This window comes from Chelonoidis abingdonii, chromosome 5 (genome assembly GCF_003597395.2).
Source record: "Chelonoidis abingdonii isolate Lonesome George chromosome 5, CheloAbing_2.0, whole genome shotgun sequence".
In the NCBI taxonomy this organism is placed as follows: Eukaryota; Metazoa; Chordata; order Testudines; family Testudinidae; genus Chelonoidis; species Chelonoidis abingdonii.
The window spans coordinates 56609149-56634525 of record NC_133773.1 but is presented as its reverse complement, the minus strand read 5'-3'; the positions used below and the strand labels follow the sequence as shown (position 1 = coordinate 56634525).

At 39.5% G+C, this 25377-nt stretch overlaps 2 protein-coding genes across 3 annotated transcripts in view; one reads left to right on the top strand and one right to left on the bottom strand.

The window, feature by feature from the left end:
• Positions 1 to 13728, top strand: part of ANAPC10 (anaphase promoting complex subunit 10) — a 265850-nt gene extending 252122 nt beyond the window's left edge. Inside the window, exon 7 of the transcript XR_012655959.1 lies at positions 13491 to 13728. The gene's annotated coding sequence lies outside the window, so the exon portion shown is untranslated. The remainder of the gene's footprint in view (positions 1 to 13490) is intronic.
• HHIP (hedgehog interacting protein) overlaps positions 1 to 21599 on the bottom strand; it is a 96739-nt gene extending 75140 nt beyond the window's left edge. For both annotated transcript variants that reach the window (XR_012655958.1, XM_032780279.2), the window contains exons 1-4: positions 20917 to 21599; positions 13722 to 13917; positions 5106 to 5262; positions 4106 to 4307 (exon numbers count right to left, since the gene is read on the bottom strand). Coding sequence is in view for 1 of the 2 variants with exons in the window: in XM_032780279.2 (XP_032636170.1) it covers positions 4106 to 4307; positions 5106 to 5262; positions 13722 to 13917; positions 20917 to 21183 (822 nt within the window). In the remaining variant the exon portion in view is untranslated. The remainder of the gene's footprint in view (positions 1 to 4105; positions 4308 to 5105; positions 5263 to 13721; positions 13918 to 20916) is intronic.
• Between the last annotated feature and the right edge of the window lie 3778 nt (positions 21600 to 25377).

Genomic DNA, 25377 nt, shown 5'->3' with positions numbered 1-25377 from the left:
TTGCCAGAATCAGGTATTCTTATCCCCGGTATTATTTTTCTGTGCGAACGGTGTCTGTAGTTGCCACAGGGATGTTGTGTGACTGTGACTGGGAAGGAAGGTGGCCCAACAGGATGTTCTGTTATGATGATATACTCTGTAAAAATGTTTGAGAACTCCTGTTTTAAAATAATCATTAGGGAATATTTGGTTTTATTTGTTCACTTCTACTTTTTCAAGTTATTGGTTGTTATATAACTATTAGTGCAGTTAAGCTGCGTGTACTCATTTTCAGCATTCTCCTGCCTGCCTCTCCCCATCTGTCAACTAGTGTCCTGCTTCCAGCTACTTCTCCTTCCTTCTTCCTCTGCAGAATGCAAAAAGGCCTCCACCCATTCAAGTCCCCCACCCACTGGAAAGCACTAGAACACCCATCATTCCCTCTAACTGGACGGTCTTTGGCTTCTTGCTTCTCTTTCCTTTGCTCCCAGTCTTCCAGCTAAATTAGCATTACTGGCTCTATGGTGGTGACTCTTTCCCAGTGCTGACTGATCTCCCCTTTTTTGTAGATTGGTCAAATGGAATGAGTCAGTTAGGGCTATGGAAAGGTGGAACAGGCTGAGGGGGGAGGATTCTTGACAAAAGGGTGATTCATACCTAATGTATCACACATAATTTTTTTTAACACTGTGCTCTCCAGAAAGCTGTTGGAAATTAGAGTACCCAGGTGTAAATCATCTAGGAATTAACTGAAATTATTTAATGGTCTGATCTGACTGGCTAAATAGTGGGCTAAAGTACTTATTTGGACAAATTCTGCTTTCCATTGATATTAATTGAGTTGTACTAGTATTAGCCAAGAGGAGAATTTGTTCCATTGTGTGCAACATGCAGGCACAAAAAGCTAAGTCTGGGTTTGTGCTTTAGAATTGGCTATTCATTGCTTACCTTTTTAAAAACCTTTAATTTAGCTTATTAAAGATACGTCTCTGAACATTAGACAATAGCTAACTGCTGCAGTATTTCTAGGACATATGCAAACACATACTGACCTATAATGATTTGCTATAATTCCCAGTAACAACTTCTGCCTTAATGTGATATATTCTATCATGTGCCAGCAATGCCCCTCTGTCATGTACATTGGCCAAACCAGACACTCTCTATGTAAAAGAATAAATGGATACAAATCAGACATCAGGAATGGTAACGTACAAAAGCCAGTAAGAGAACACTTCAATCTCTCTGGACATTCTATAACAGACTTATAAGTAGCCATCCTTCAACAAAAAAACTTCAAAAACAGACTTCAAAGAGAAACTGCAGAACTAAAATTCATTTTCAGATTTAACACCATTAATTTGGACTTGAATAGGGACTGGGAGCGGCTGGCTCACTACAAAAGCAACTTTCCCTCTCTTGGTATTGACACCTCCTCATCAGTTATTGGGAGTGGACCACATCCAGCCTGACTGAATTGGCCCTGTCAGCACTGGTTCTCCACTTGTAAGGTAACTCCCTTCTCTTCATGTGTCAGTATAACAATGCCTGCATCTGTAACTTTCACTCCATGCATCTGAAGAAGTGGGGTTTTTACCCATGAAAGCTTGTCCCGACTAAATTTGTTAGTCTTTAAGGTGCCACTGGATTCATTGTTTTTTGGCTTGGGAGGGTTCCTGTGTGAACCAAGTGAAGTATGTGTGTATACAGTATATATGAGAAAAGAGATGTATAGGAGTGCTTGTGTGAGTATTCACAACACATGGTTTGGTGATATCCATGTGATAAACTGCAGAACCATGTCATAAATTGCAGTTATCATGTACATTTGACTGCCTCACATGTATTTACTTCACCACTCATTAGTAATGCAGCCATCCCAAACTCAGGCTTATAAACGCTTTGCCAAGATTTGAAATATCAGGAGTCTAAAGTTAGTTTCTCTAAATCTGTATTTATATGCCTAAATAAGTGGGCTAATTTTCAAACTGCTGAACACTTAGCAACTTCCATTAATTTTTAGTGGGAGCTGCTGGGTGCTCAGCACTTCTTGAAAACCAAGCCACTTATTCAGGTGCCTCAATATAGACCCAGGGGAGACTACCCCAATTTTGAAAATTGTGGTGCTTTCTCTAGTACAGGGGTGGCCAACCTGTGGCTCCAGAGCCACATGCAGCTCTTCAGAAATTAATATGTGGCTCCTTATGTAGGCACCAGCTCCAGGGCTGGAACTACAGGTGCCAACTTTCCAATGTGCCGGGGGCTGCTCACTGCTCAACCCCTGGCTCTGCCACAGGCCCTGCCCCCACTCCACCTCTTTCTGCCTCCGCCCCTGAGCCTGCTGTGCCTTCACTCCTCTCTCCTCCCACCCAGAGCCTCCTTCACACCACAAAACAGCTGATCAGGAGGTGTGGGGAGGTGCTGATTGGCGGGGCTACTGGTGGGTGGGTGGGAGAGGGTGGCGGAAGCTGCTGGGGGGCTGATGAATGACTGTGGCTCTTTGGCAATGTACATTGGTAAATTCTGGCTCCTTCTCAGGCTCAGGTCGGCCACCTTGTCTAGTATATCTCTGTTAATAGCAACTAGGCCTTTATATTATGCCCATCACGATGATGTAAAGACACTCAGAACACCACATCACACCAGAACATGCTCCTTTTATATTTGTTGTGTATTTTGTCTTTTTTTTTTTTCCTCTTTTGTCCTGGAGCTCAGTAGCTGAAGGCGATCCGCATAGGCACAAAGGCAAGGTTCAATAAATCACAAAATCATAGAAATTAGTTCTTTGTTTGAAAGAAACTACTGTATTTTGCATTTATTCCTCTGTTTCAAAACAAACCCAAAATTATCCAAACACTCTCTCAGAAAAGTCTGTCTGAAACCGGCCTGTTGGCATTGTAGCTGATGCACAAAAAGCCTATTTATCATGTAATAAGTAATTTAGATCAACATAGCTCATTTTCATATTTTGTTTTCATTTCACTGAAGCAAGTCCATGAGTTATTTCAGGTAAAGAGGCTTTTTATGAAGTTAAATTGCAGTTATTTGATGCAAAGCCTGATTACAAAGCTTAATTCCAATTTTACATATTGCATAGTCGGATTTCAGCTGAGTTATCAGCATAAACATGTACACAATAAGTAAATATTGGAATAAAATATAGATGGGTTCTGACTAAAATATCACCTGGTAGCCTTTGGATTCTCTTAAGTTTACTTATCCCATGATTTTATTGTCGTATCTAGAAGTACTGCCTTGAAAACCATCATCTCCAGGAATAATAATGTCACATCATTGCCCAATCATCAGGGCCCCATTCCAGCTCCCATTAAAGTCAATAGTAGTCTCTGTGCACAGTGCTTTAATAAGAGCTTGATCAGCACTAGAAAAATTCGCTAATCTGTAGACATACGTTTAGAGGTGCAATAACATTTTTTAGGGTACAGGTTGTGTGCTGCACATTTTTAGATTATACCACAGACAATAGGCAGTTTTTGTAGTTCTCAGGGATTGAAGAAAGGGGGAGGGGAAGCACAGCTCCCCCTATGCTAAAAAACACAGGATAGCTTCCCCTCCTTCTTGGATGGTGTAGTGACAGCTCCCCCTTCTGTATGCTTCTATAATAACCACTGGTAATACCAAAAGATTCAAGGGGGAATAATTCCTTAAATGGCTCAAGCCTGCTCCCACTGAAGTCAGTGCCAAAGTTTGGCAAACTTCAGTAGTAGCATAATCAGGCCCAAAGGATGTAAATGTGGAGATAACTTTGTGATCCTGGTACTGTACATCCTCTGGTACATTCAAGGGGAGGAAACAATAAAAGCACAGAGAAAAATATGAAGACAGTTCTTATAATCATGTCCTTCCCCTTTACTTAGCCAAAGAAAGCAGCCTCCTTCATTATGCTCCCTTTCCTTATTGGCTGGAACTGTACTATATTTCATATTTGCTCCTTATCTTCTATTTAGAATACTTTTTCTTTAAATTAAAATATTTTCCTGAAAAAAATTGCTGATGCTCCCCATGGTTTTGATTTTAAATGAATAGCCACATACAGGGAGGGTAATAAATAATTAGATTAAAATATAAGTAGATGTTGAGAGAGAAATAAAAAAAGAATTCCAACCTTTATTCCACTTTGAACAAGCTTGTGTATGTCCAAAAACGGTTCCTTAATTATGTCCCCTTCAGGAGTGAAAATCTTCACATATCCTTCCTTCTCAAGGATAAAGAGACGATGTGATCCATCCCCACAGTGCACTGCACCAACAGGCTGTCTCAAACCACTCACAACCTCCTGAATACAGAAGCAGTTGTGCTTGTGCTTTCTAAAGAAATCAGAGAAAAAAGTGAGATTTTTTATTATTATTATTTTGCAATAGATACAGTTCACAGAACTTTCACATAACATTGCCTCTGAGGACTACAATACAAGGTTCCTAAAGTGGTATTACAAGGATAATTCTAAAGACCATATTCTGTCCTCAGATGCACTGTGGCCACTCCTATTGAAGTAAATGAGAGTAACCTGTGTACATCCAAGAGCAAAATTTGGCTTTATATAGCTGGGAGTTAAAGTAAAGTAGCCTGAGATCTGAGAGCCAGGGGAGGGACAGCAAAATTCACAGAGAGGAAAGTAAAATTTGTATAGGAAAATTCTCTCCTAAAGTAAGCATTGCAAATCCCAATGACTTCAGAATTTGATAAAATTTTCCTTATTTTGGAGCAATATACTTAAATAACATAATCCAATTTATTCACAGTAGTGGAAAATGTACAAGAGAAAAAAATGCCATATGCATAAAAACAGATTTGCTAATAAATTATTCTAGAGAGAACTTCCATACTGCTGTGAACTATTAGTAATAAATTTCAGATCAAAATGACACACATGAAATACGTATGAATCACAGAGAAGCCCGGATCATAATACTCTGTTGGTTACCCACATATCAAAAGTATCTTAGCTAATGTGATTTAAAAAAAAGGCACTTAAACAGCAGCAGAAGAAAATAACATCTGGAGCACACAGCTGCTGAGCATAAGTACAGACTAAGCTGATTCACTGTGAAAACCACAAGGATTTGTCAGTTTTTTTAGATTAAACAGCATTTATCTTTATGAACCTGCTGATCTCTTCCACTTTGTCATATTCTTCCATCTGGTCCAAATAGTTAGAAGCTGGGCCTCGCACTTGTTTTCTTGGAAAATCTGGAAAGCACAAGCCACCATCTTTTCTTGCATAGTAAAAGCAAAACTCATCAGCTGTAGTTTGGAGAAACCCTTAAAAATGTAAAAGAGCATAAAAGTGTTTAGTGTATTGCCAAGGCTGCAGGTTTTTGTGCCTTCAACCTAATGTTCAAATGGGTTATATTCTGAGTGGAAAAATAAGCACTTTAAACAAAGTTCTGTCTTTAAACACAGATAGATGGAGTAATACCTTTTGTGTGATTAAACAGGAAAAAAACTACTATGTTAAAATGATACTAAGGGTCAGTCATAAAAACATGAGGGAAAATTCAGTTAAAGCGGCCATGCACCTGTTGAAGTCAGCAGACCCCACTAGTGAAGGACAATGTGTTGTAAAGCTCAAGCTATTGCAACCTTAACTTAACTTTTTCTTGCTGTTTTAGTTTATAGCTGACCCTTAGCATTATTATTTTAACAACATTATATTAGAGAGTACTGGTTTTCATTTTGTTTTTAGGTTGCTAACTGCCAATCAAATAAATGATGGTACTTTCCATTGATTTATGAAAAGATGTAAAAACTTCATATCAATATCTTAAAAACTTCATGAGGCATTGGGCACCAGAAGACAGTCAGTATAAATGATGCATGAGGAGTTGTCTCAAAAAGAGAGGACTGAGGATAAAACAGAACTTCATTTATATTCAGGTATCCTTACAGCTCTGTGGTTAGTAATCTGCACTAGCACAGGAGAACCTGAGGTTCAATATCACAGACTAGTTCTTCACTCTCCAGCACCGAAGAAGAGAGAGTGCCTCATCCTCTTTTGTAGCTATACCTGTAGCCTATCTAAAGCAAGTGTGTATGAGTCCTGTAAACTGTCTTTAGCTGAAAGTAGTTCTTTAGGTTTGGGGTTATTTAAAGAAGGAGTCTGAAAACCAGAAGGGAAAAAAAAAGAAAGAAAAGAAATAGAGATCTATGAGGAAGAACAGTGCTGCTGTTGACTTTTTAATACATTCCAATAACAGCAAGACTATTACTTTCTACCCATAGACCTATTTCTAGTAAGTTTCACCCATTTTTAATCCTCTTTATCAAGCTCATGTGTACGTCAGAAGGCAGAATTTGGCCCATTATATATAGTGTGTGGGGTTTTGAATAAAATCAGCAAGGTAGTCTGGTTTAGAACATCTTTAAGTTCCCTTTGCACTGCCAGAGCAATGCAAAAGGAGACTTTGCATAGGTCAGGATTTGGGCCATGGTATATACAGAATTAATAATGATGCAGTATATACTATAAAAGTTTCATTGGCACTCAGTTGGGATCATCAGCTAACTCTCATATAACTTCTCCACTTGTAAGTAATGCAGTTATCCCAAACTTATGTCAATAAAACTTTTGGACTTCAACTCACAATCATGTATTCTTCTCATATGAATCCTCCTTTAATAAATAAATATCCAGGTCATTCCAAATAATGGGCCAAATTCTGCCTTTGGGTAATAGAAAATAAAATTTGGAACACATGATTGTGTGTTGTGGTATGAAGGTTTCATTGGCATGAATTTGGAGATTCAGCAAATATCATCTGCTAGTGGCTGTTTCTAATTTATAGGAACTAGCACAAGAAATGCATGAGAAAATAAGATACATAATTTTCATATGGAATAAGTGAAGATTAATTGTGACATAAACACAGAACAGTATTCCAAGGGTCTGTAGATGTCAAGCTAGACCCAAAACAAATCCAGAATCTTGATGTTGAATTATTTGACTTCAGAGGGCACAACCGAGCTCTTAGTGATTTCTTTCTCTACATACAACAGACAATCAAGCTAAGTGCAATGGATATTTGGAGCTGTGGAATCGAGCATGTAGTAATGTGCCATTTTTATTAAGGACACATTTCTTTATTCTGAAATTTTGTCTTCAATAAGAATAAATGGGAGTATGTGTGGATCACACTGTTTAGCCAGTATATGTTCATTTCTAATAACAGTCAGATGCAAACTCATTTAACCGATGCCATATGGAATGTTCTTTACTTATACATAAAGTGATTGACTTTATGCCTGTGGCTATTTGTATCATGAAGTATTTTAGCATGTAAGCAAGTATGAAATGTACTGAACTTGTTTTTGCCATTCAACAAGCCCATTCCTTTTTCATATTCTATAACTCTGTTTTTAAAAACTGGGGTTTGAACTGAACTCTGAAACTCTACAGTGTCAATGGATGAACTTGCTAAGTTGTCAAAAAAGGATGGTGCCTCTATAAGGCAACTCCAATTGTGCATAATGGGTGGTATTTTGAAAAGTGCTCAGAGTTGGTCTAACTACTTCCATGGAAATTAATGGAGTTAGGCCAACTTTGAGCACTTTTCAAAATCTCACTCTGTATATTTCCATCCAATTAAGGTCAATTTATCTTGGGATGTCTGTGCAATTCCCATTGACTTCAACGGGAGTCTGCACATGCATAAAAAGGCAGAACTTGGCCCTTAAGCTTTATTCTGCCATGTAATAAGAAAGCATTTACTTAAAAAAATTCGCTGCCATATATTACATATACTAGATCAGATATGCAAACTGTCTCAATAAAGAAATATTTACATTATATAAGGGGTCAAAATCCTACAGTTTTACTCTATTCTTAGTAAAGCACACTACTACTGACTTCTCTGGGGTTTATGCCTAAGGGCTGTAAAGCGTGGTTCTCTGAATTTCTGTTATCTTTTGCTATGTTTTTAAAGAACCTTACAGGCAATGACCAATTTGCTCTGCTCATTTTGTCTCTCTTGTGTTGCTAGAATCCCGGGGGCATTATATTTCTTTATATTTGAAAAATGAATGGTAAAAATAGAGAGGAATCTGATCTCAAGTTCCCTGAAGTTGAGGGATCAAGAAATCTAGATCTAAACCCATTATGTGGATTTGGGAATCAATCATGGATCCAAAACTTGCTAGGGAAGGTTGGAGCTTCCAGGCTCAGAAGCTATTTTCCTCCTTCCCCCAATCTCACCCTTCATCTCTATCTCACTATGTTTTCTGTCACCCTTGACTCCTTCTAGCCTCTCTTCCATTGCAAGGTCACCCAGCCAACCCTCAGCCTTGGCTTCACTCACTAACAACTTCCTCTGCTCCTGAATTCATCCAGCTGAGCATCCTGGATGGCAGTCCCTCAACCATGCTGATTTCTACCACTACAAATTCATTCTTTCCTCCTACAGCTCTTCCATCTCACTAGTCAAGAAGCGCCACTTCTGCATTCTCATTCAATTCTGCCATTGCAAAGTTGCAACCACAGCCCCCTCTCTTAAACCTTTCCATTGCTCCCACCTCTCTAAGGTCAGGATGTCACTGATTTTTTTAATCAACAAGATCTGATAGGACCTTCCTTCTTCTCTCTCTAACTCCTTCTCCAAATCACCATCTCTCCTTCCCTCATCACCAAAACTGAGATTTCTTGTTTGCTCTCCTCCTCTAACTGCTCCAACTGCCCCAGCAACCCCTTTCCTTCTTCCCATCCTGATCTCCCTACTCCCCACTCTCCTTTTTTTAACATTTTCCCTCAATCCAACATTCTCCAATGGTTCATTCCCTTCATACTAAAAGTATGCTCTAATTTCCTCTTCATAAAAAAAAAATCACCCTTGACCCCACTTACTTCTCCAACTACATTCTCTCTTCTCCCATTCATTTCCAAACTCACTGAACATACTCTCTACAACTGCTGTCTGGAATTCCTCTTCTTCAGCTCCATTCTAGACTCTTAATCTGGTTTCTCCCTCTACTGAAACAGCTTTCACCAAAGTCCCTAATATCATCTTCATAATGAAATCTTCTACTATATCTCCAACTATTATCAACCTAACTTGCTGCTTTTCAACCCATTGACCATGCTCCTCACCTTTTGTAACCTTCATCACTTTCTGGTTACTCCTACATCTCAAATTGTTCCTTTGGCATCTTGTTCAGTGGATGCCTCTTCTCCCTTTCTGTAACTTTAAAGAGGAGTCTTCAGTGGACTGATTGAGTCAGGTTCTGATCTGGCTCCAGGCTTTACCCACCACAATCATGGGGAGCCTGCTGTAAATTATCCTGGGCCTGTACCTTGCCTGGAGTAGGTCAAGTCCAGAATACACACCACTCACCCCTTTCTTGGGCTGTGCACAGCATGAATGTCTAGCCCACTGAATTAAATGGAGCTACCTTGATTTATGCCAGCTGGGTATCTGACTTAATGACTTTATTCCTGCTAACTTCATTGAGATAGAGAATATATATATTTTTAATGACTAGGGAAAGTATTGTTCTGTTTCCTTGTGGTTTTTGTTCCATGATGATGGATTTTGAAAAGTTTTTGGGGGTATAAGTGACCAGATTTCTAGCTTCACATCTGAAATTGTTGACAAAAAAACATGCTCACCTCACTCCCCTCAACTCTTAGCTATGTTACTGAGGTGACTCCAGCCAAATGCTTCCCTTGCTGAAACCTTTGGAGACTACCAGGTCAGGTGGTCACACAACTTAATCCCAGTGGATTTTTCAGGTGTGTGGTAATGGGCCTGCATACACCCAGCAGCAGTGTGGAACTGTTGCAGCCTCCACTAGAGACAGCCACACTGTAAGCCCTTGACATTTTTTAGCAAATATCAAATAACTATGAAAGTACTCCTGGAATTACAGTGCAGGGAGTGGTTATTCTCCCAACATTTCTGCCATTTTGGTTTGAATGCCACTTGGTTAAAAATCCACTTCTAGATTCTGACTTTGGTAACATCTGGAGCTGGACCTGCACACAATCACCACAACCAATTTCTGTTAAAAACAAGAATAATGGGAACAAGGAAAGAGGTAAGATGTTGAACCCCAGCTAATGTCAGTTTGCTTCCATGATACCATTTGGTGCTTCAAAAGTGAAGAAAAATGTGATTTCTAATTCAAAGAAGGGATGTAGGCCCCTTATTTGTGGCAAATCTTCAGCTTGGCTACTGGATTTGGGCACTGAGGATACATTGTGGAAGAAAGGAAAAGAATCCTCTCCCCAGGCCATAGAGCAGTTGTGGAGCCACTCTGTGAATGAATCAGTCCCATAAAGCTAAGTACCTACTAATAGTTTTGACTTGCAGATGGAGAGAGAACTGTGGATGGATTTCTGGTGCTAGTCAGTAACAGAGCTGGTTCAGTTCAGGCTTCAACAGCCTCCATTGTCCTAATGCATCTATTCTTCTGTGGGAGGGGAGGATAGTGTAGCAATAGAATATCTGTCTCTAGCCCTAGTCTGCCACTGTTCTTCCCCTTACATTTGACTACCCCAAAATCCTTCCCCAGCTTGGATGTCAGAACCTTCTGTGGCTGTGGAGACAGGGATAGGTTTTTCCTCAGTGCATATGGTTTCCATTGGCATTAATGCTATTGGCTGAAGGGAGAATAAATCCTCCCTTTATTTATTTAGATGTAAGAAAAATAGACAATAGGTCCATCCATCCAAGATCTAAGAGCACCTTACAAAACTTAAAATTCATAATAATTAAGTAAATTACATTAACAGACTTAAATTCAGTGCCCCAACACTCACTCAGACTGAGCTTCTATGTAAAGTTCAGATGCTAAAATGAGATTAGACATCTGAGATAAAACAGGGAGCTTCTATGCCATTCTTTACATTCTCATGTAGTACATATCCACACAACTTTTCCAAGTATTATTTGTATACAGATTACTATATATATTTTGACCTTGTGCAAAAACGGGGGCGGGGGGAGAGTGGACCCGATCCTTCATTCCTTGTGTATTCAAAACTCCTGCTGAAGTAAGTGGGAATTTTGAATGCATAAAAATGCAAACTCAAGCTCATAATTAGTGGGGAAAATGTACTACTTTCATAGGTATTTCTTAACAAATCAGTCCCATAAGGCTAAGTACCCTCTAATATTTTTGACTTGCAGATAGAGAGAGAACTGTGGATGGATTTCTGATGCTAGTCAGTAATAGAGCTGGTCTGAAAATGAAACTACAATTTAACAAAAAGAAATGTTTTTTTTTCCAAAGTTGAAATTTCATTTCAACCAAAAATTGCTCACCAGCTCTAGTCAATAAAAAATACTTATCATTCCTATATCACTTTATGGAGTAAAAGCATATTGGCCATCACCAACTATTCCTTGTAATTCCCCTGTGATCTAGTTGAGTAGTATTCTTCCCACTGCACAGATGGAGAAACATTAATTGATGTGCTAAGTGACAAACAGTGAGTCACTCATAGGGTATGATTAGAACTCAGGCCTGTTTACCTCCCAGCCCTGTGCACATTCCTCCAAGCCACATTGCCTCACAGGAGCCTGTTCTTTGCAGTTCATGTTAAGCAATCTAAATAATGAAGCATAGGTTGTGGGTTCTTGTTGTTTGTTTTTTCAATACTAGTCAAGTTTGTAAAACTTTCAAATGGGAAACACAGATCTCACACGTGGATTATAAAACTCAAATGAACTATGAATTTGCTTTTAAATGTACATATATATTTTGAAGGACACTAGAATTCTATAGGTCACTTTCCACAAAAGTGTGACCTGAATCTCAATACCTTCATGAAATATTAATACATGTGCCAATGACCACTCTGCCAAACAAATCAATTAACCCTGTCCAACATAAGTATGCAACAACTTTTTGTTAGTGCAGCCCACTCTCAGAACAAGTATTTAGAATGATTATTAGCATCTGATTGATGTAGGAAAAATCCTATTCTAGCTAGCTTGTAAGCTCTTTCCTGCAAAGCACAGTGCTCTGTCCAGTGCTAAAGTTATGCTTTCATCTGGTTATCTTTCAAGGCAACCTGGGTGGTCAAAAAAGCACTTGACATCTTGATGCACTTCAGCAGTTTTACATATACACAAACTTTGTAGAAAAATAAATTTGTCATTCGTCACCACATATGTTGATCTGGGGAGTGAGGATCCTGAGGCTGTAGCTCCTGTGCTGCTCAGCCCATTCCCTCTCTACCCCCTCCTCCCTCCTTAACTTTTTTTCCCTACAGAGCATTTTTCTCAGAAACTTAGACTCTAATGAACAGATGATGTAAATGTTCAGCAGAATACACTCATCATTTGGGTTACTTACAAACTTGTATTTAAATAATACTCTTTGTGGTGGCTTCCAGGATGGGCCAAACGTTTACAGTATCTACTCTGTTATCTCTGCTCAGCAGGCAGTCTTGGCAACTATGATCTATTCTGCTTTGCTCTGGGGAACGTGATAAAGAGCAAGAAACAGCTGGTTTAAGAAGGCCTTAGAAACATCTCTGTAGTTTATAAAGACAATAATAATATTTTTATATTTGAATGGGTTTAGATACATGTTAAACCACACCAAAGGGAAAAATCAACTCTATTCAAAATGTTTTTGCAAGTCAATAAGAGAACACTACAGAAAAGTCCCGTGCCCCTGGGAGTTCAAAGAAAACAAAGTACATACTGTACATAAGCAATAAAAGCATTGCCCACTAAAAAACATACCTATTACACAGCTCTGATGATTTATGTTACAGTTTTACAGAACTGTTCATGTTATAAATGATTATTCACAGGTTTGTCATGATCTTACCTAACTCAGAACTACATTATTTTATTTTAAAGTTCACTGCTCAAAAACATCCCACTAGTTCAACTTTTTTCTGTGGTGTCAACAGTGTTTGGATAAAGAGAGAGGAACAGTTGAAGAAAGGGCAATCATAATTATATACCTATTTTAGTCCTGTAATTACTGATGATGTTGTTTAACATAATAATCTTTTAAGACAATATTTTAAGTTATTTAAAATGCAACTATCTTTGTAGGGCATCTTGTCAATCTTGTGTAAAGATAACATTTATGTGATGGCTATAGGCACCATAAGCCAAATTCCGCTTTCAGTTATGCCAAGGTAAACCCCGTGACTATGGCAGGGCCCTTCAGGATCAGTTAAGAGCGGGATTTGGTTCCATGTTGTTAACAGCATCATGGAACTGATTCAAAGGGCATTGAAGTCAGTGGAAGGACTCCCACTGATTTCAGTGGGCTTTGAATTCTGGTGCATATGTTTAAAAACAATAATGTATGTGATTACCAAACCAGAAAAGGACACCTTAAATATTCAACATCTTTATACTACAGCTTCTCTTTTTTTTCACTTTAAAAGCAACATATCAGTTAGAAGAGTTTTATTATGGTTGGCTAATTGTTTTTATGCTTTGGGTGAACTAAGTGAAATTTCAATATAGAGAATAAATAAATATTCTGGTGATTTGAAAAGTTATCACATATATCACTGTTTTTTCTAGAAATTCAAGAGGAGGCTGGGAAGAAATTCAAGAGGAGGCTGGAAAGAAAAAACCCAAATATTCACTTAAATAGGAAAGATCTACCTTCATGGTCCTGATTCTACAGTTCTTAATGTCTCTGGGGTTTTCCTGATGGAAGACTGCAGAATCTGATCCAAGATTTCTTAAGCAATAGAGAGCATTTAAATTTAGACATCTTTTTTTAGTCCATTATTTTGCTATAGTTTTTACCTGGTATTTGACCTCTGCAAGTATAATAGAATTCTTTACAATAGTCTTTGCACAGGAAGGGAAGAGCTAGTTCTCTTTCAGATGCTTCCCCTTTCTCAGGTGAATGGAATAGGTTCTGAGCATGTGGTGAGCAGTGTGCACATTTGATTTCTTCCAGTAGCTTCATACATTCTGTGTTGTTGGTAACAGAAAATATCTGCAAGCCACAAACCAGAGACAAATAAACACATGACCTACTTCCCTGTCTTATACAAAAAGATTCTTTGAAATAATGTAAGTAAATCATGCTAATGTAACCAGTACAGTTATGAATCAGTAAAATGTGCCATATTTTAAGTCACCATGCTAAGTGAAAAATTAATACTATGAAAGAGAATTACGTGCAATAAATCATCAGATTTTAGAGTACTAACAAGTGCTTCTCTTTCCAAATGCAAATTAATTTACTCCCACTACTCAAGCCTGCAATCTCTTAATTGTGTGAGTAATTCTTGATCATTGGGAATACACACATAAATAAGAATTACTGGCATAAGTGAGGGTTGCAGGAAGAGGCCCTATGTCCGCTTCTCTTACAGGTGATGCTGAAAAATACAACTTCCAAGTCTAAATTACTTGCATAAGAGGCTCATATTAAGAGTTCCCTAAAGATTTAAAACTAAATTTCTAAAGTCAGAACACATTAGAAAAACAATCTCCAGGTATTTATAAAATATGCAGGCTTTGGATTGTACTGTGAGCCTACTACTGAACCTCCTGTGGTGGAATTCTCAAGGGATTCCTCTGAGTTTTCTGCTTTTAAATGCAATTATATTCATACATATGCCAATGTAAACTGTTGGTAGAGAAACCGTTAGATTTTCAGCAATTTCTGTTTGTATGAAATAGAAAATATGAATTTTTCCTTAACGTACAGTTTGTCCTATTATTCAATTTTAACTTTATCCTTAATACTTAAGCACTACACCAGGCTTGATAATTTGTATAAGTAAACACAAGAGCTTGGGGAGTGCAATGTCAGCATACCATGAAAAAAAATGTTAAGAGAAAGCAGCACATTCTTCATTATTAGTCTGTAATATTATGCACTTCATAACTAATTGTAAACCACAGGGTACTAAGGGTTTGCTTTTCAATCGCTCAACCCAAAATTACATTATGGCTCAATCCAGCATTCATGAAGCTACTGTGAGCTGGATCAGGCCTTATCAGAACATAAAGCACAGCATCTCATTATTACTGATTAAGCATAATTATAAACAATTCTAATATATATATTTTTTAAAAAGTGATGCTACAAACATTTTATACAACCTTTCTTCTACTGTGCAAGTTCTCAGATCTCAAAGTGGATTTGATATTACTGTTTTTCACACTGTGAAGGACTCTGTGATGTTTCATTTTACTGTAACAACATTGATTAGTTCCTTTCAGAAAACATGCAATAATATTGCTAAATTACCCTAGGTAAATCAAATAATTTAACTTGCATGGAGATTTTTGGCCCATAATTTGACTCATAATTGCTGTTCCACAGCTCATCAATCATCTAGAATGCCTAAGGCCAGTAATATAATTTTGAATTCATCACTTTATTTCTGAATGAGAATCATATAACTTTGCTCCCAAATATCTGAGAGTGCTTTTTTATTGTTTTAAATCTGGCAGACAAAATATTAGCAATAATATGGCATTTTAAAAATCACATACAAAATATTAATTGCAGCAATCCTAATTCTGAATAAACCTACATATTTTTTTTTTATTTTTAAATTAAGCATTTCTCAAACTTTTGAAAGCCAGACCCTCTTCAGGAAAATGAAATTAATGATGCCCTATTCAGCCCTTCCATGTGCTGCCAAAGGATCCATCCCCCAAAACAAGCAGTGGCTCAAAGTAGTCCCATTGGCTTCAATTGGACCCACTAATGTCAGTAAGTAGAACAGTACTTGGCCTGCCTTCTCTGGTAGAATCCTCATTAATTTCAGAGTTTTTCTGGTTTGAGTCTGCAGGATCAGACCCTAAATAGTCTATTCTGTACAGTTCTTATATTGCCATCATCATCATCATCATAGTATCTGAGTGCCCTCTAGCAGTGCATTAAGCGACATGACTAACATCTGTCATGTGTAGTTGGCTCTCTCTCTTGTCCTTTCCACAATAAGAGAATTGTGTGTGCAGTGCAGTGTTTTGGTATGGGGTTGTTTTGTTTTTTAAGTGTACACACTGATAACATATTTGTATGAGAGAAGGCAAAGCTGAAGCACACCTTGCACTTGGAGTAGAAGGTGGTGAGATTAATGTTGGCCCTTAGTTCTTCCTGTTTGTTCCAGTCTCAGACTAATCCCCGAGAACGCTCAGTTTCCTGCATAGATGATCTTTGCCTTTATCGTAGAAAGTTTCATTATGCCTGAGGAGCAGAGTTGTCAGCCATGGTCTTCATCCAGGAATTTTAGCTGATCCTTTTAGATATGCTGAACCCAGGTCATTGAGGGCCTTGAAGATAACAACCATGATCTTGAACTTCATTTTCTTCTATAGGAAACCAGTGGAGGATAGGTCTTATGTGCGCATGGTAGCCCATGCTTCTGAGTACACATTCTGTACCAGCTGGAATTTCCTTCAGGCTGATGGCTTCATGCCTAGGTATATTGCATTGCTGTAGTCCATATGTGAAGTGACAAAGGTCTATATAACAAAGACCAGGCCATTGTTCACCATGGTGGAACAGAGTCTCCTAGCCAACCACAGAGGTTAGACAACTTGTGGATGCTGACATGTGAGAGCTTAGCATCAGTGAGGAATCCAGGAGCACTCTTAATCTATGGATTGAATTGCCCTATTTTGTGTGTGTATTTACCACCAAGGAAACTACACCATGTTTGCAGACTCTTCAAAGTGCTTTCCTCTGTCCACTAGAATCACCTGTCTTCATGTCTAAGCTAATCTCATCCAAGTACTGGGATACATTGGTGGTAATGGTATGTGAAGCATAGGTCAATAATCAAAGAGGTAAATTTTGAGCTTGTTTACTGAATTAACCCCAGAACTAATGCAGGCATATTGCCATAGTTCTATTGGAAGGTACCAGTGCACATGATGAGAAAAAATACAAAAAGTCAAAAGCTAATTTATTTTTCCTTGTGGAAAATGCATTTAATTCCCCAGTTATATTCAAGTAAAAAATGCTTGACTCTATTTTAATAGCTAAAGCTAAAATAAAAGGATCCTAATCCTCCTGACCAGCTGCCATCCACAAAGGGTTTGATTTTAGTCCGAGGAATTTAATCCCGCTCTCAATTTTTGGAATGTGTCTTGGTCATATAATAACTAATCAAAAGATTAGGTAATGGGACTCAATAAATTATCTGAAAATCAAGTACAATCTTTTTATGTTAAGTTTCATGCTATGTGAGCATAGTAGGATGGTAAAACTTTGCTCTGTGTGAGGTCTGCAGTAGAAATACCTGTTTGAAGGTAGATAGAATCATCATTCTAGCTTTGGTTTCAATAAATCAATAGTCTTACTGAAGTCAATTAAACAGATTTAGCCCAAGGCTGAAACACTGTTTAGAACACAGTATTTTTGGTGAACATATAATAATGACCTTTACTTTTAAAATTGACAATATATTTGGTCTCTTAAAGAAATGCAAACTAAATTCCTTTATCAATTTTTAAAAGTTATATGTGAAACCATCAAATTTGCTGTGGTTTGCTGTGGAAAACATGTAATACTTCCAAACATTATTGCAGCATGCATAGCAATGATTATGTCTGCTGCTGACTAATTTACAACATCTGTAAGATCATCCTTTAATCTCTAGCCACAGGAAAGTAAGACTGGTAGAAGAAAGGTAAGATAAATACTGGAATACAGGAAAGTACAGCTTACAAGGCTGATTTATCAACAACAAAAATAGTGAAAAGAGAGAAACAGAAAGACACAAGAGACTGAAATTCTAAAAATGTAATATAGCAATCTGTTTTGCATACCCTGTGTTATTTTTATTTGACAAAAAACAGTGTGGGTTTGATGTTAACAGTGAAAATATATGACAGTGAATTAAGATGTTTAATTAAACTGTATTTGGTATACAAGCAATTATTTCTAAAAATCATATGCCTACAAGGTTGTTCAGCTGTTGGCTTGAACATATGTTTCTTCTGTACTATAGTGCTGGATTATGTCATTAAAGAGTTCAGTTTCAATTTTAGGCTAATATGTAAATAGATCATTGTACCAAGGCAGCTGTTAAAGGAACCCCAAGATGAGTTATTTGTTTAGTTGGATGTGTTCAACAATAGCCTTTGTTCATGAAAGAGCCAGAGCAAACAAATGATTGTAAAAGGGCACACTTGAAAACAATTATTTTTCACCCATTCCTTGACAGCCTTGGCTGTGAAACCATCCAAAGTAGAGAGGACTTCTGTGCCTATCTGGCTATATGCAAACCTTCAAAAACTCTGGTGTCACAATATTTGATTCTGGCTTTAGTAAACCTAGTGATGAAATGAGGATATTCTAGTAAGCTAGAAGACAGAGTTAAATGCCAACATTATGCAAAAATATTACTAGAGACAGTCTAATTTTGTCTGTTTATTAAAGCAGTGCCCTTTATTGCTGCTTTGCTATGCTTAAGGGACTGGAAGTATTGTCATCATAAAGACGGATCAATAATTTGATCATAAAATTGTCCCAGGGCTGACACACAGCATCTTAACCAAGAAGCTAATCTGAAATTGAAAATGCCTGCTGAGCAAGCTCAGATTGCTCTACAAAAAGCTAATGTTCAGATTCCTATTAATATCATGGACACTCAATCTTGTGGATTAATATGACTCTATATCAGATTAAAGACCTGCTTAGTGTCCAGCTTTTGGAGCCCTTGTGTAATATAGTGTCAATACCCCAATTTTTATAAATTTCCCTCCAAGTGTTTTGCATGATACTGTAATGTCTCTTGTGGAATGGTCACTACTTATACCAAGTATAAATGACATGTATTTTGGAAAACTGTCTAAATAGATATTTACATGATAAAACAGATTTAAGATAGCTGTAACCATTGACATTTAATGGATAAATACTGTGGCTTTAAAACCTTTTAGAATAATATCTACTAAAAAGGATAAATCTATATTTATAAAGTAAGTTTTAATGCTTAGAAATAGATGTTATGGTATATTGTTTTGAAACTCGATACACTTCAAGGATTTATTACTATATACAAAACAAAAATTAAACAAGATATATTCAAAAACAGGAAGGGACAAAATCCTACAATAGCTAGGAAATTCAAAATTGTCTTAACTCCATCTTTAATTCACCAGGGGTCTACAAACAGTGGGTGATCTCATGTAACATATGTGCTGCAATACCTATATATTACAAACAGGGTGAGTTAAGGACATATTTTCCAGTCCTTAGTCTGACTTTTGTGCTCTTCAATTAGGCTTTTAAGGTTATCTGAATGTAGTTATTTTGTAGTTTAATTGAATTACCACACAGGAGCTTAATGACACTGGTTCTGGACAGCATGAAGAAATATATCTGCCCTGAATCTCAAACTACTGCTGCATATGGTAAGAATAAAGAGAGAGCTGCAGCTGAAAACCTGCAGTAAGACTGTTCTCACTCATCTGGGAATAGAGGGGGTAGGACAAATGCTCCCTCAAAAGGCATGAACATTTGGACAGAGCTAGGGACTGAAGGAGAATGATGTTCTCCAGTTTCACCCATTAGTGAACCAACTAACAAACACAATGGTGTTGTTGTTATTCTTTTGCCATAAGCAACAGGACTCTGTGTGTGGGCAGCAGTTTAGTGGGGAGGAGGAGAAGTCGACCCCTTTTTGTCCTATTGATTTTTTCCTATTTGCATGACTTGAGCAAATTAAATGATGCAATATGGCTTTTTGTTACAAAACAAAGTGAGAGATACCACCCAGCCACATATGTTGATTCGTAGAAGCTGTTTACATGAGAATGGAGTGAAATCTACCGTGAACTGAGCATAAAAATTCGATTCAGGCTGGGTATTTTTTTTATTATGCTTGGGCCAGCAAGACTGAAACACAAGTTTTCCAAGAGTCTCTCAGACCTTGACAACTACAGTGTTGTAACTGAGGAATTCTTAATTAAACCTAAACTAGGGAGGGGGAAAGTGAAGGGGGTGAAGGGGAGGAGAAGACACCTGATAGTTTATTTCACGTGCAGTGATTCTTAATGATATTATTCAGGAATTTCCCTCTCTGTGTACACACTTAATATCATTGCCCTGCTTATCCAATAAGATCCTGCGGAATTATATATGAACAACTTAAAGAAATCGCAAACACATTAACAAATAGAAATTAAGCTACTAAAGGAAGCATAAATTAAATATTTTAAAATTCCAGTGAGAGACTTCTTTTCAAGCAACTCAATTTTAAATTAAGCATATGCATTGTCACACAGTGTGAAAAGGCAAATATCTCATGCCATTCTGTGTGAGAATCAATAGGAGTGGAGTCCCTTTCAGCTGATACAGGTAATCATGTGCAACACAAGAGCCTTCACTGGAGATCACTAAGCTCAGATGCACCAGCACCATCTACTATCCAAATCCTTTACTGACCAAACACGTGGAGAACATTGTACATGCTTTTTTACCCCCAGAAAAATAAACCGGAAACCACCGTCAAGTTAATTCACAGTTTCACTGCTGCCAATGCACAAACTTAATCCAAAAAAGCCATTCAAGTCTTTCTTCTTCTCAAGCCATCCCCTCAGCACAGGGTCCTTGTAGCTGAAGTCCATGTTTCTTAAGAAAAGGGCACTGCCAATAAACATGCAGCAGTGCACCGAGCTGCTGATTTGAGCAAGATGGGACGATCTGAATTAGTGAGATTTGTAAAGATCTCACGGAAACTCGCAAATTTGTAAAAACTCTTCGTTGTAAGAAGGAGAGAACTTTCTTTTAAAAATACCTCCCCAACTGACTAAGCCTGCCTTCGGATGAACAGCTCTGGAGCGAGGTCTATGTAACTCTCAAGGAAATAAACCAGAATAGCTTTAACGCTTCCATTTTATGAGACCACTCCACCCTCCCAACCAGTAATGGTCAAACTCATGTTGCTAGATCAAACTAGACACCACCCAACAGGTTAGCAGTGAGTTTGCATCCATGCAAAAAGCCTCATGTGGTGCCTACCTTAGTCTCAATGTGCAGCAGCCCCTGACTGTCAGTCCTGGAGCAGCAGGACAGACGAGGGTACAAGCCACGACACATCATCTCCCCTCCGCTGGCAGGTTCCAGGAACATCATCCTCCTGTCTCGCTTTTTCAGGCGCCTCGGTGGGTTACCATTCAGGCACTTTCTCCTCCTTGCTCCATTCTCCCCAAACTTTGCATCCCCCTCAAAGAAGCACAGAACCACGGCCACCAGCAGCAGTTTAAACGGGAGCATCTTCAGCATCATGCCTTGGACCGTGTGAGTGAAAAAACCAAACCAAACCTCCCCCCCCACAACTGATTTTCTTTCTGCACTTCAAAGCAGGGAATCAGCACCCCCAAAACGGGGGGAGGGCTGGAGAGTGATGGTGATAAAAAAATCTAAAGGGCAAAGAACTCCCCCCACCCCCTCCAAAAAACCGGCTTAGTGGGAGGATGCTCAGGAGTTGTGGGGTTAAAATGGTGCAAGGGACACAGATTTAGTAATTGGTGCTGTTGCGCCCTGGTGGTGAGAGCTGGGCCAAGCGGTGCCCCCCTGCTGCAGTGTGAGGCGGCGGTGGCGGCGGCAGCAGTTCACTTGTTGTCCCATAGAAAGGATGTTCTCTAGGTAGGACAGTAGCAGCCGCCTGGCTGGGGTTATGTCTCCTCCGCGGCCGGCGGTGGCTGCAGCTCACTACGGCTCTCATGTTTCGCTCCCTCTTTTCTTCTTTTTAAGCAGCGCGCGGGGAGGTGCTGCCACCGCGCGCCCCTTCACGTCACCGAGAGGCACTGGGGAAAGCCGCGCGCGCGCAGGGCGGGGGGGACGGGACAGGGACGGGGTAGGCGTGCGCGAGAGGGGAGGGCTCAGGCTGGCTGCGGGCTGCCGCGGCAGCAGTTGAGGTGCAGCAGAGCGCTCTGGGCTAAACCCGGAACCTGCTGATTTTTTACCTCAGCCCGCTACGTTGCCACGGGGGAGACAGAGCGAGTCTGGCTGCTCCTGCTGCATCAGTCGCCCAAGCAAACGCCCAGCCGAACCCCAACACATCCTAGTGCAACAGCAGGGGGCCAACCTGCATCCCACATCTAACCACTGCTGGGACCTGTCCCTGGGGGCTCCACCCTCTCCAGCTCCCTATGCGTGCACAGAGCCACCAGGAGCCAGGTAGCTCTAGCTTTTTCTTCCCGGCGAGGAGAACTCGTCTAGCTTTCAGTGCAGGGGAGACACAAAACTAGGATTTTGTTCCCAGATGTGCCACTGACTCACTGTGTGACCGTGGGCACATCGCTGTGCTGCTCTGTGTCTCAGTTTCCCATCTGTCAAATTGAAGTGGTTTCCTGAGGCAGAGCGTGCTCCTAATGAACTTGAGAGACAGTGGACACGCGGGGGGCGGGGGGCGGGGAGAGAAGAAGGGGTGATTCCCAGCTGGAGGGGAATCTTCCCATACTTAAGCTAACTCTCATGGAGTCAGAGAGCTAAAAATGGTAGCTGCAGCACTGCAAGCCCAGGGACTAGCTAGTCTAAGTATCCTGTGGCACCTTATAGACTAACAGACATATTGGAGCATGAGCTTTCGTGGGTGAATACCCACTTCGTCGGATGCATGTGACGAAGTGGGTATTCATCCATGAAAGCTCGTGCTCCAAAACGTCTGTTAGTCTATAAGGTGCCACAGGATTCTTTGCTGCTTTTACAGATCCAGACTAACATGGCTACCCCTCTGATACTCTAAGTATGTGTCTAGGAGGGTGGCTAGCCCATCCAGCAGTGGGTCAATGCTCTGGGCGGCTAGCCTGGTCCCACTGCTACATTCAATTTTTAGTATACTAGCTCCCTGAAAGCTAGCTCCAGATGGGAATTGCACCCCCCTACCCCAAGTGGAAATATACCCTCCGTTCATTAGGAGCAAATAGTTGCAGTTCGGCACAATTCTCACTCTTGAGCTGTGCAAAGGGAAGTTGTGCTGGGATCAACAGAATGAAAAGGTATCCTTTCTACACATTTCAGCCTCAGAGTACAGCATAGGATGCGTTCCGAATCCCTTCTGCAAAGGCCATGTACGTGTGTATTTGCTCAGTTACACACCACAGTCTGTGCTGAAACAGAGTTCCTGTGGTGAAAAAATATTGAACCAAACTCTTAAACAGTATCAACTGAACTCAGTAGGCCTGAGTAATGAGGGCAAGATCGGGGCCATAGATTGAGAAATGTAAAAAATAGTGCCTCTTCCCTTAGTCTTCTTTGTTCAAGGCAAGTGCTTCCTAAATACTTTTGGCCAGTATACACTACCACTTGCTCCCCATCCAGTTGTGAACACTCTCACCTGCCACAGAGTTTGAGCGGCATGTATAACAGTTACAGGTCCTGTTTCATTAACACAGAGTGAAGTTAAATAAAGGTTAAGTTGAACAAGAGGAACTTTATTAAACTCCGGGTACTGCTCTGTTCATGTGGTTGAGTTGCTTCCTGGTTACTGCACCTGTTCTCCAGTTTCTCAAGTGTCCTGTTCATAACAGTCCCAGCATGGAATATGGACTCCAGTTCCACTGATCATGATTAGGGCCTCCTGGAAATCACTATTTTAAAAATAAAATTAATTACAGTGTAAATGGAAAAGTATTGAATTTCACAAAATATGCACAGAATGAATTTAACTAGCAAACAGTCAATTTTAATAATGAAATGAATTTCATCAACAAACTTAGTCAGTGTGTCTGCAGAATACTGATTAAGTTTGCAGGTGACATTCATTCTCCCTTTGTAACTGACTACGCTTGCCGGTAATTCATTCCATCCTTGACATTGTCTAAGTTTGTGCACAGCAGTCTGGTCTTCCACACAGGCATGTGCACAGCACTGTAAGGTAATATTCTAAAAATTGCAGTTTGGGGGCATTTTTGTGATTTCCATGCCCTCCATGAAATTGTGATTTGCCTAGGACCCTAATTGTTAGACACCATTTTGTTTTACAAACATTTTAATATAAACATTAAAAACAAATAATTGACACCCAGGCCTTCACCCCATGTGCCTTCAGCAGAAGTTACTACCACATACCTATGTTGGAGTCTTTCCTTTATCACACTCAGCTGGCTCCATTGTCTGTGAGGTAGTTGAGCTCTTCGACAGGCAATCACACTGCCTTTCTCTCTCCTCCTGTCACCGATCTCCGAGTCTAGCAAACTATTTGTCTGTGGAGTTGGCCTCCAGATTGTTCTCTGTCTTTCTGTTCTGTGATAATCTCTATATTTCTGTAGGCTTTCTCTGGGTGTTGTATCTGCTGGCTCATAAGTGTCTCCTGTTCCTTCAGATTACTTGTCCCTCTTGCATAATCATCTTGTATGATCTTGGTGTCACTGCACTACTCACAACCACTTTAGTCCATTCCTTCTGGTGTCTCTCAAATGGATAGAGACTCACAGGAGTGCCTGTCTCCAGGCCCAGTAGGTCTTTGGCTGACCTGTTGTACTCTAGTGCCACTTCCTCTGATTGTCAGCCATTTCCTCTCGGAGGAGTTCCCATCCCTCTGGCTGCAAAACGTCTCGCCTCATTGGTAGCAGGGTTTTAGTCCTCTTTCCATCCGTGCCTGTGCTGGATTGTTTTGGCACCCATGCGCTGTGGTATTCCCGTGTGCCAAAAATGCTAAGAAGGGGTATGAACCAAAAGAAACAGCCTTGTGTAACAGTCTTTTAGCTGTTTTCACAGCTGATTCTTCCTAGTTGGTTTCCGACAACAGTACATTTCTTTTCCACTGTTGCACTAAAATGCACTCCTTACTCATTCAGTTAGAATTAAACATTTGGTAAGAGCAGGAAATCACCACACTGGGTATTGTATAAATAGCTCAGACTTTACGCCATCTTTCCCTGGATCTTCCCTTTTTTATCAATGGAAGACAAACTTTCATTTCCCCCAAATGAAGTATACCAATACAATATGATTGTCTTCCTATCACCTTTGTACCAGTGTCTTTCAAATCTATTTTATTATTTCATAGTCATACTCCAGTAGAATCCAGAGGCTCAAATCAGGTTTAGGCTCCCATTGTGCTGGTCATTATACAAATAAATACAAGAACATGGGCTTTGCCCCACAGATCTTAAAGTTCAGGATTATAAATACATTAAATTAATTATTAAGCTTATTAAAATACTATAATCAGGTTTCCACTTGAAAAAATGTCTCAATTCCAAAGCATAAGTATATTTAAGAGATGCAGCACAGGCTCTGACCTGTGATCTTTAAAGGTCTAAGAGGTCTGAGAGTCCATTACTTCAAATGCTGCCTTACCTCCTTGTTACAATGTGACAGTATAAATTCATTGATTAATAATTATTGTTGCTGCTAGAAACTCCGTTGAGTAAAGTTATCAATCTGGCAAACACCCTGCTGCAGCCAGCACTGAATTTCTTTCTGGGTACTAAAGCTGCACTTTCCCAGCATGAAACATGCATGGAGGTGGCA